Source organism: Malurus melanocephalus, unplaced genomic scaffold, assembly GCF_030028575.1.
Source record: "Malurus melanocephalus ecotype Western Australia unplaced genomic scaffold, MMel_1.1 scaffold_2, whole genome shotgun sequence".
Lineage (NCBI taxonomy): Eukaryota > Metazoa > Chordata > Aves > Passeriformes > Maluridae > Malurus > Malurus melanocephalus.
The window spans coordinates 1136739-1148759 of NW_026623234.1; the positions used below are offsets into that span (position 1 = coordinate 1136739).

A 12021-nucleotide genomic window follows, 5' to 3' on the forward strand; every position below is an offset into this window, starting at 1 on the left:
GCTGTTCAGGGGCCTGCAGGTGTGGGGCCGCAGAGTCTCTTGTGCCTCGCCCCGCGTGGGGAGCTCCCGGCTGCAGCTGCGAGCATTGCCGTGACTGCAGCGTGCGGCCCCCGCGGCTGGCAGCCTCTGCAGCTGTTTGTCGCAGGCTGCCGGAGTCTGTGTTTTTAGTTAGCTTGGTAATTAGGGAAAGCTTGATTTAGAAAAGCTTACAATGTTGAGCATAATATTTGGGTGAATGGCCTTATTGATTGATCCTGCGCCTTGCTCAGAATGTGTTTCTGACTTGGTTAGCATGTTTAGAAATTGTAATGTGTTTTGATGTAATGAAAATCAAAGGGGTGCAAATGGAAGCAACTATTAATAAAGTGTGTTTTCTCTCTGTAGCAATAGTACTGTATATACACATTAAAACTTAGATGCCCCAGTGGCTCAAGGGTTTGTGGACTTTGACTTGGAGAGACATCATCTGCCATGTCATCTGTGAAAGCTGAGAACTGAGGCGCTTACTTTTGTGTGTTGGTGTATATTGAAACATAGAGTTGTTTAAAGAACATTTTCAATAAAGTCGGTCATTTTTTACCTGCTCTGTAGTTCTATTTGATTTTTTAAAATACTCTTTTTAAGAAAGCAGTTTCTATGAGATTATGTGTGCAGCTATTCAGTATGTAAGGAATTCCCTGATGTCTTGCATGTGTACTTGAATGAAAGGAATCGGAACCTATTCCTAGGTGCTTGGACCAAGTGTGCATATGCACATGCTTTTAAAAAGGTACAGAAACATGGCAAGTACTGTTAAATTGTAGGTGGGCATCTTAAGCTATGCAGGAACAGCGTAGCCTTCCTTTGCAACAGGTGCAACAGAGCTTCCTTTTAGCTATTTCTTAGGTTATCAGTATTCAGCTTCGGAATTTTACACCCTTCGAAATGTTCAGAAAAAGCTAGCTCTTCTTGTACCCAGCTGATTTTAACATGCTTCTACATGGTGAATATTTCACTGTGTAATAAGTCTGCTATCACCAGTCTGGAAGCACTCGGTACTTCTGGATAACAGATTCCATCCMTCCATGACATTGTGAGTTACTTCTGTGAACTCTGAAACTCCCAAATAGCATACATTCCCAAAACAAATGGCTCTCCTTTAAAACCAACCAAATACTTTGTAGAGTTCTCAGCAGTCGCTCTATAGYCTTAAATTCTTCATCTCTGTCCTGCATAGATATGCTGCTAAAAAGCAGGAGGTTTTAATATTTTGCTTTAATCTCTCAGTTTTTTACCCTATATTGAAAGATTACAATCTCTGTTTCAGGAGACTAGGTGCTGGATTAGGGTGAATTTTACCACTCCAGTGATACTGGAAAGATGGCATCTTTATTTGTGGRTGTAGTTGATTCTCCTTACTTAACCAAATTTGTTTTCTCCTGTATGATGAAAAATGGAGAGCTGTTTTTTTACTGCTTASAATATCTGATCATCCTGAAGCTAAAGACCAAGTGAGACTTGTGTTTCTGCAAGCAGTTTTATAATCACTGTGATGGCAATATTTTTTATGTGGTTTTGAATGTAAAGTGAGATGCTTCAATTCTAGCAAGAGGTTTTTAATATCCTTTCCCTGATCTTGAAAGAGCCATCCCCAGTACCTCCATACAGTATGGGCCTTGTATCCCAAAGCTCTCTGTTGCAAAGTGGACTGGACTTACCTCAGTGTTCTTGGTAGAAATTCAAGCTGCTTTAGCAAACTGCTTTAAAACAGGTGGTTCAAGAACTAATGTTATTTTATTAAGGGTGAAGATCCTGTAGTTTTCCTGTGTCCCACRCAGACTTTGTGTGACAGATCCCCTGAACACTGACACTGCTTCTCTTGGGTAAACTGAGTTGCTTGTCCTGACCACCAAACTGGTGTCTGTTTGCTGTCATATCGAAGTACATAAGCTTGCTCCTCTTGGGGAATCTTCTTTCAAGCCCAGTTTATCTGTGTCTGAAAACTTCCTTAACATTTTCTTAGCCTGTCAACCAAGATTTCAGTTTGGAGGGGCTGTTGATTTGAATTATTTGCAATCTTAAAAAATAATTTAAAAAAATTTAAAAAATTGAAGATGCTTGCCCCCTAACAATTTTGCAGTTCCTTATTGGTTATAATTTAAGGTGTAGCTCACAGAAGTTTCTATCTTTCTGCTTTATTTTTTTAAAATTTACAGCATGATCCTTTTTTTCTGGTATTCTAGGTCATGTGGTGCTATTTTACAAGTGAATCTTTTTAGTAGACAAGGTGTGCCCTACTTTGCCTGGTAGTTAAAATTAGCATTTTCCTTGCATAGCAAGACTGGATATGTTTCCTTTAAGTTAGCTATATCTGGCCTTTGGAATTAATTAAGCTTTTGCTTCACCTACTGATACTGTAACTAATCATCTTAGATGAGAAAGCAGACAAGTGTTGTGTCTTGTTGGCTGTTCCTCAGAATGGTTGTCTTGATGCTTATTTTGAATAACTAATGCCTTAACCAAGGTTTGAGACACTATTTGGAGTCCTCTGCTCAGGATATTGAAGGTAGTGTGTCCTTCAAGGGATTATATGTGAAAGTGTATTTGTGATGGTGTGAAGAATGTAGTTAAATAGTGTGTGTGTTTCCAGACTGTCCCATCCTGTATTGTGCAGGAGCACATAGGATGGGAATATGCCTCCAGAAGTCAGTAGCTCTTTTACCAGTGCTAAAATGGGCACTTTTTTCAGTTACCTTATGTTCCCTTTTTAATGTGTATTTTTTGTACTGCTCTTGTTTGCATGACCACTGTATCAGACTGCGCTGTACCTCTGTCTCTGCAGTCTGTGTTTTTGGGTTGCACTCTGTATCTTACAAAAATACATCCCAGTATCATCTGCAAAAGTTCACTTTGTCCTTTTGTCTTGTACAGYGTTTATGCCAGCCTGCTGTATCACCATTGTGACTATTGGTTCATTCAGCCTTTCCACAGCTGTGAAAATTTCTTCATGGTTAACTTCTTCTCAGATTATGGTGTGATTGCAGAAGATGATGTCTGCTTGTATTGGTTTACTAGGATACTATTGAGCACAGTTGGTGTCTTGCTAAATTATCAAATGTCTTGGCTAAGGTAATACAGACCCTGTAAATTAACTGGACATGTGAATGTTTAGGTTAAAACTTATTTGTAGGGTCAATACTGAYCTCACATGAGTTTTTTTAGAAAATGTGATGGTTAAAACATTCGTGTGTCAGAATTGAGAATTGTGAAGGAAATCTGAATTTCCTTTCCCATCTTATGGGTAGGTGAAGACTGACCTGCTGCACAATTGTTGACAACATGATGGTGTAATATTCAGTCTCCTGCTAAGGAGCATTTGAAGTACCAGTTCCAAAGACAAAACATCAGATCCACTTTTCAAAATATCATCAGGAATGCTGGACTTGCCAGAAGATAATAGCACTTTCAGATCCTCTAGCTATGACTGCAAAAAGTGGTTTGGTACCCTCCTTTCACGCCCTGTGGTTCTCAAGTACCTCCTGGTCCTCAAGCTGAAAGCTCCATTAARGAGTTTCAGATTTTCTCTTAGCAATAGCCCAGACACTCCTAGATATCCTGGATAAGGGCATAGCCTATTTGCTTCTTTCTCTGTTACTCTACATTTCAGTGTCTTTTTGGCAGATCAAATTGGAATGTGCTCCACTCTCTCTTCTAGCCATCTGTTTGAGTACATCTTAATCCTTAAGATCAAGGAAATTCCCTTTTCCATTTTTTCATGCAGTGCAGAGCACACCTGCTCGCCAATGCACCTTGTGCTCTGAATACTAGACCAAGTTTAATAGACTAAGTCACGACTTAGTGCTATTTGCAATGTCATTTGACATGGAAGTGTTTTCTCAGATGTATCTRCTAGTCTTTTCTCTGAGGTAGTGGATCATCCCACCTATTGCAGATTCTGGGASGGAGCCCAGGGTATGCAAAAGTGACAGGATGCCTGAAAGCTGTTGTGAAATGGGGAGGGAGGGTTTGGTCAGCAAGTGGTGTGTGCTGAGGAAGACAGCTTTGCATGATAGCTTGAGCAACTTCTCAAAGACCTTGTCCTCTGCCTGTATCAGTGGGCAGCCTACTTCTTCTCACCTCTGTTTATACATTGTAATGTGCTCCCTCTTCCCACAAAAGGTACTGCAGCTTTTTATAGGTATATTGCTTAACTGCTGTATTTGTAACAGCTCATTGCTAATTTTCTAAATGCTCAAAGAAGGGTCTTACATGAATAATAGTGTGAGCACTTTTTAAAAATACCAACTTATAGTATTAGGTCTTCAGATTTTTGTCTTTACCTTGTCCTCTTAATATATCTGTAGTGATTTCAGAAGGCTTTGAAGGTAGATTGGTGACAATCCTAATGAAGAGKGTTTACTATCAAAAAGACAGTAGCAATTGAGCAAATTTGTGAGAATGATGTTTGGGTCCTTTAAGCAGCTTGCATTCATGAAGCATCTGAGCAGCAGTGAAGACAGCTGCAGAGCCCATAAAATAGTTAAAAATGACACGTGTGTGCAGTGTGTGACTTGGGCTTTGCCCATCCAGTCCATTTGCACGTATGAGATGAGCCTCTAACATCGCCCTTAATTCTGTGTCCTGTAAAAAAACCAAATGTGTGTGCTAAACATTAGAACAGCTGTGTTCAAAAATAGACCATTTCTATGCCCCCCCTCCAGTGCTGAACTTGATTTTCTTCTGACGCGATCACAAGACTGCTGCTGCAGTAGGGGCTTAATGCTATTTACGTCGTCATTTGACATAGCAACATCTCTCAGGGGATTTTTAAACAATGCAGCTGTTCAGGAGAGATGAAGAGGTTGAGGATGGGGAGAGGGAAAAGGAGCACAAATAATTTCATCTGCCATTAGGGATATTGTGGGGGGAGGGGAGGCAGGCRGCAAACCAGTGAGTTCAGTGGATTCATGATTCTGCATGAATGGATGGCAGGATCATGGGAGTCGCGGCTTTCCCTTGAATGGGAAGGAGCATCATGGGAATCTGGCTGCTTCTAATCTTTTTTGTGAATGATTCTTTTCCTTTAACATGGCACTGGGTTTTATGAATGGCTCTGGGGGAAAAGTGCTGCAAAATCTTTCTCGAGCTGTATACAGGTCCCTTAAGGAATGCTAGGCTGGGAGTCGGGTGCAGCAGAACAGAGAAGCTGYAATCTTAAGCTACTATTCTGCTCTTTTGAAGTCTGAGAGGACATYGTACTGCCTTTAATTCAATGTAATTTAGCTTGATGAAAGCAGAAATGAAGTATTTTTACTGCTTGCCTTCTCTTTCAAAATGTAGTTGTGTACATGTATTTTTCCTGTTCTACTAAGGCTGGAGATGACAGCATATCAGAATGGCTTTGGAATGATCMAATTTGAAGTTCTGCTCTTCTTGTTCACCCATGTGTTCCCTTTTTGATATATGTTCAAAAAAGCTAAAGATTCAAAAAGTTTTATGGGACCAGAAGTGAGAAAGGAAATGGAGGGCAATAAAGAATTGCTTTGCTTGGTCTGAAGCAGCTCGTTTGCCATTTGGCTTAYGTTGAAAAAAAGGGTTCTTGTCAAACTGTGCTTGACATGTTGTGTACGTGTGTTTCCAGGTTTCTCTGKTTTTGCTGTTCTATGCAGAGCTGTATAATTTGCTTTCTTATCACCTTTCTTGTCCCTTACAAACAAAATGTGCTGAATCATTTGAGAATTTAGGTTSTCCCCCAAAAGTAGCTTAATGTCACAAACTTCCTGTGCAGGTAATGTTAAAATTCAARGATTCCTGTTGCAGAGGGGAAAATGTTCATGTGTAATCCTAGCTAGTTCAAACAATGTTTTGTGAAACGTAATAACTGATACACACTTAATATCTGAATGGTAAACTCTTTCAAACTTAAACTTTTCAAAACTATTTTTATTTCTAGGGGAAAAGTACAAAGTGGAAACAAAAGTCATTGTGGCAGACTTTGGAGAGAGAGAAGATATTTACAAGGGAATCAAAGCAGGATTGGAAGGCCTGGARATTGGTGTTTTAGGTTTGTATCTGATCTTTCTAAATCTTTCATTGYGGTGTTTTGCCTTGACATGCCTACTAACTTCTTCCCATATTGAAGTTTATTGAAAACAATTCAGCTATTATTTGTCTGACTGAGGCTATGTTGCCTGCATGCTTGATATGTTTTCTAGGTGGCTGTTGATATACTACATCAGATGGTGCTTGCATGTGTGCCTAGTTTTTAGGAATTTGTGATGCTTATTGAACATGTTCAATGTGTTACTCTGTGATTGTTTGAGACTTTTAGCTTACGACTGCTTGCCATGACTTGAATACTTGGGGTTGTTGAGCCTGGWGAAGRGAAGGCTCCGGGGASACCTCGTTGTGGCCRTTCAGTAMTTGAAGGGGGCTTGTGAGAAAGATGGGGACACTTTTTACTAGGGCCTGTTGCAATGGGACTGTTGCAAGGAGCAATGGCTTTTAACTCAGAGAGTGTAGGTTTAGATTAGAAACAAAGAAGAAAACGTATTGAAACAAAGAAGAAAACGTATTGAAACATTGGAGCAGGTTGCCCAGAGAGGCTGTGGATGCTGCATCCCTGAGAACGTTCAAGGTCAGGTAGATGGGGCTCTGAGCTACCTGACCTGGCTGAAGACTTCAGTGGGATTGCACTGGATGACCTTTAAATGTCCCTTCCAACCCAAACTATTCTATGATTCTATGASCTGGTGCTACCWTAGATCCTAAGCAAGCTTCACATACTTYAGCTTAGGAGATATTCAATTTAGGAGTAGAGCCCTGTGGGAGAACCATGAACTTTTAATTAATAGAGCTGTTAAAATTCAATCATTACAATAGAACATCAAGTAACTGTCTCCTGCTTCAAAAGTCTTAAGCCTTTTCTGGTCATGTTGGTAAGCTGTGTTTGCTGATAGGAACACAATATGCCCGAGTATGGTTTGCTCCACTGCAGGAGTGCAGGAGGTGTGGGAGTCGTTGAAAAGACAAGGTGATCCCTCCAGTTACTGTGTTAAATGTAGAACTGAGGTGATTTCAAATAGGTTTTTTATCACAAGCTAAGAAGAGTTTTGGGTAAACAGCAGTTTAACTGAATCTTTTTTGAACAGTGGGGTAAAAGCAGTTGCCTACTGGTTTTCTGGTTTTTTTTACTTGGAAGCACATATGCCTGTCCATATCCTGTATTTCTGTGGTTACTCAATATAGGGATTAGAACCTGTGATGGTTCAACACATCAAAAAATCACATGACTTGAACATCTACTAGTACATGTCATCTAATAAAGCACTCCTCTCTACCAAACTCGTTTTATTWACCTGAAGTGCAGTGATTGGAGCTCCAGCTGTGGGGTATTTTAGGCATATTTCATAACAGATTTGTTATACACATGATAATATACTATATGAATTCTGTTCTAATGGATTAATCCTGTTGTACAATGTCTGAAAATAATGCTCAAGAAAACAGTGTATATAAAWATGTGATTAAAAAATACCATTAAAGGCTAAAGTCCAGAATCTTCCCAACTACTTCTAACAGACTTGAGTACATACAACTTATGGCAACTTATACAACTCCTGTATTTAATTGCTATAAAAATTCAAAGCCATTGGAATACTTCAGCTGCCAAGGATGTGTTTTTTTGTAAAGAGTAGTTGTGACACAGCTRTGAATGCCTTGTTTCTTGTTTCTGAAGGAAATAAGTTGCAAAGAAACTTTAAAGAGTAAAATAAACGTACATTCTATTCTGTCCTGTCAAAATCCGCTCAAAGAGTGTAAGGCTTGCAAGCTGCCTGTCACGTAGCAATTGCTGCAGAATGGTAGATYGTTTAAATGTCTCAAAACACTAGCAAACCTTTTACGGTGCAAGGTACATACCCACACTGGAAAGGTTTTTATTATTTCTTAGGTTGTGATTAGGTTATGGTGATTTATAAAATCATTAAAATCTGACTGTTTTTAGCCTTGCACAAACTGGTCACTAAAGCAGTATGTGTGTGTCTCAAATTTTGTGTAAGCTTATTACAGGAAAACAAAGCATGTTCCTCAAACAGAGACTGCTTCTTKCTTTTATTTGCATGAGGACTTTGGCTAAAAACATGGTAAAAATAGCAACTAAATGCTCTAGAGTTGTGTACTCTCTTCTGTCTTCTGTTTTTTTTTTTCTTGAAGCCATTGTGAGTGCATGTTTAGAAAAACCTGTCCTCTAACTAATCACTAGCAATTTTAGTAGATCTTGTTCTCAAGATCACCAGATTACATGATACCGAAGTATTTTCCTCAGATATGGCAGTATTAATAGAAACCACTTGCCAATGTAATTTTTACACACATATGATGGCTAGTCCAGAGAGTATTTTAATTTTTTGATGGTAATTGATTTCATGCTTTAGTGCCTTATATTTAAAATTCTGTAGCATTTGTTGCAGTCCAGAATGTAGCTTTTGTTGAGCTGTGTTTTTCATGTTTGTGTGAGGGAAAACATGGATTTAAATGAGAGCAGCCATAAGGGTTGAGTTCTCAAGTTCCAAAATACTTTCTTCTTTCCAGTCTCATCTGGATCAGTAGATACGAGAAGCACTGGTAGCACAGCACAGTTGCCAGTGATCAATGCTGATTATTTTTTTAACCTTATACTTGGAGACATAGGAGTCTCCACACGTACTGCTGAAGAACGAGCTTCTAATTATGGAGTTGCACAGAGTCTAACTAAAGTACTTACAGATTGAAATCCTTGTAAACTTCTTATTTGGAAGCTTCTTCTCACCCACGTAGGAAGGCTAAAAGAGTTTGCATAATGTTTTGCTGTGTGTTCAAAACAGCGTCTGTCAGTGACTTCGAACATGTGCTAGCTACAGCAATATGTTAAACAAGCAGAGGTGGGRAATCTTCCTTTTGCCGTTCTTAAATAGCTCTGATTCTTGAAAGGAAGTTGTGCTGGACACTATCTTACCCTGTTGCTATGCATTTTTTTTTCTCGTTACAATACCGTGGTACAGCCCAAAATCTGCCTTTTTAATGATCTGTTACAAACTTGCTGCAGAGTTGATTGCAGCAAGTGGAAGGGTGCATATCTGGGACCCAGGCTGCAGTGGGGTGTGAATTTCGTGTACTGTCTCTGTAGCGTGAATCATATAAATGTTCTAAATTTGGAGAGAATTACCAAGGTTAGTCCCATAACCCTGCCACAATTCATAGCCAAAATCCTTTCCAGAGAGATGGAACAAAAATAGWTTATTTTTGGATGGAAAGAAGAAAAAAATCGGGTTCACTCTGGCAGTAGCAAGGCTGGATCTTCTTCCTTTTAAAAATTTTTCACTCTTTCTAAATATAGCAAAATGTCTGCTGGGAATTTGCCAACTCCCTGTTCCCCTCAATTCCTCACCTCAATTTTTAAAGGTTATCTAAAAGTTAAAAATTTGAAACACACAGCATGACTAATGAACTTCCATAAATACACTAAGATCAGGACTAGACGAGCTTGAGGGAATTCCGAATGAAGTTGGCGCACTTCACCAGAATCTATTCTTCCTGTTTCTTGCACATCCTGCATCCCTGTTGATACTTAAATTATCTTTCAGGCTGGTTCTTAAAACGATAGCTTTTGGCACAGGTGGAGGGGCTATTTTATTTTATTTTTTGGAAGAGGCATCAGTGCCTTTTGACGACGTTTCTTGTCCCCGTGCAGACTCCTGCCTGGAGGTGCACGGTGCCGCTGAGCATACATAGCACTTTGGGATTCTCTGGGGTGTAAGACACTATATAAATGTAAAATGTTGCCACAGCAACCACATGTCACGCGATTCACTTGCGTAAGATGAACAACAGATACTTAGGAAGCGGAGATCCCTTTTGGTTGCTGCTTTTTGTCTCCATATTAGTGTGCCCTGTGGAGTTGGAGGCTGCAGAGCAGCACTGTTTTGAACAGAATTAGAAGTTTTCTCCTATTGGGGCTGAGATTTAGAAAACGGGCATTTGTTTCACCTCCGAGAATAAAACCGTGCCAGTGTGAAGTATTGGRAAAAAAAAAAAAGAATCTATCTGGGCGGTTTAAGTGGTTGGATGCAGGTGTGGGGGTGGCGGGGAGGAGCGTTTCCCGCGGGGAATCTCCGTGCGGGAGGCGGCGGATCGGAGCGGAGCGGGGTCCCCGGAGGCGGCGGCTCCCCCGCGGGGCGCGGCGGCGCTCGGGGCGGGGGTGCGGGACGCGCTGGGCTCTGCTGCCACCTGCCGGCCGCACCGCGCACTGCGCCGCCGCTCCCGCCCCGCGGGGAGTGCGGGCCGGCTCTCCTCTCATTCTCTCGCTTGATGTATTTATCGCTCGCAGAAAACRCTGTGAAACAGCTTCACCTGCTGGCCCTCCAGGCGCCGGCAGCTGCTCTCAGGATCGACATTCCTCAGACACCCCCGTTTGTGGCAGTGTCCTGCCCCCCGCGCTGTGGGGCGCGGGTGCGAGGTGCTAAATATGGCAGATTGTCAACAATGGGAGAATTAACGCTTTCACATTAAAATGGCCTGTCCATGCGCTCCCGCATTCCACCGCGTGTGCTGGGGATGTTTACAGTTAAGGAAACTTGGCCAAAGCAGTTAGAATGTCTTAAATGCAACATTTTAAGAGTATTGCTTGAAAACTGTCRTTAATCAGGGAGTATCCTGTGATCTAATTCATGTTTTTCTTTCAGTCAACAATGTGGGAATGGCGTATTCTTATCCTGAGTATTTTATTGATGTTCCAGAACTGGAGAAGGTAAGTGATTTTGTGCTTCCTTCTAGTGTTCTACTGTGGTTAACAGATAGTGCAGAAGCATTTAGGTTTGGTTAAGGAGCTCACATAATGAGGTTTTCTGATTAGAATTAAGTGTTCAAAAGCTTGGAGATTTACATAAGCTGAATAACGCAATGCTGATGATGGAAGTCTCACCTCTTGGTGATGTTCTTTACSTGCTCTGCCCTGCTTCTTCTTCTCCTGTCTGTGGTATCATCTGGCTGTTGTTCATGAGCTGCTTTAGCTTGTGCTGGGGAGCTTCYTATGTGACTGAAGTGGGGCAAGCAATTTCATGGATGGAAGCTGCATATTCCGTAACACTTAAWAAACTTAAATATGACCATTTTAGACAGTTCATAATGTAGGGACAATCTTGGTTGTATTGGATATATTGAAAACACCGATTATGAACAATTTCACCRTGTGTGATTTTGTTTCCAAAACCCCTGAAGCTCACTGGGTTCACTGTGGTTTTGTGATTTCTGTTTTAGTATTGCTAAATATATCCAATACTTGGTTCACTTTCAAACTTCATAAAGTTTAGCAACAACAAAAGAAAAAATCCCAGTTTTTAACCTGAAAAAATTTTAAGTCACTAAAACACTGTTACAAAATGGCGATGAATAAAATACAGAAGTTAATTTCAAAACATGTCTAAAAGATAAGCATTTATGTTAGAGTCCATAAGGATTGCAAATAGTGTTAGGAAATAGCGTGTCAGTGTGACTGTGTGGTTCTGTATTGGTGCAAGTCCCTCACCACAGATGAAACCTGATCAGGAGTAATTCACAGACTTTGCTTTGAAAGCCTGTCACTGTTCCTGATACTTAAGGAGAAAGGCAGATAATTTACCCCAGCACTTAAACTCAGGGGACCTATAACTACTATTCAAATAACTTAAAATTCCTAAACCCCMAAACTTTGTTTTCTTCCAGACGATCGACAAAATGGTCAACATTAACATCATGTCTGTTTGTGAGGTAAGTTACCAGCACTTGTTGATAATTCGACTGATAATTCAAAACCAGAAAGCAAGATTCAGTCTAAGGGAATTACTTTGACCTGTTAGACTACAGATTCACTTTTTGTCTTGGAGAAACCAGAGGTTCTGATTGTCATTTCRGACTGTTCTGATTGTTGTGTGAAATGTAATTTGTTGCAAAGATGCCTATTAGCTATTTGAAAGGAGAATGGTAAGTACCTAAAACAGCACATAATGCTTGTTCACGATTGTTCYT

The 12021-nt window shown here is 40.4% G+C and overlaps 1 protein-coding gene across 1 annotated transcript in view; it reads left to right on the forward strand.

The window, feature by feature from the left end:
• HSD17B12 (hydroxysteroid 17-beta dehydrogenase 12) overlaps positions 1–12021 on the forward strand; it is an 80940-nt gene that overhangs the window by 44309 nt on the left and 24610 nt on the right. Inside the window, 3 exon segments of the mRNA XM_057364188.1 lie at positions 5933–6043; positions 10701–10765; positions 11719–11763. Of these exon segments, the coding sequence (XP_057220171.1) occupies positions 5933–6043; positions 10701–10765; positions 11719–11763 (221 nt within the window).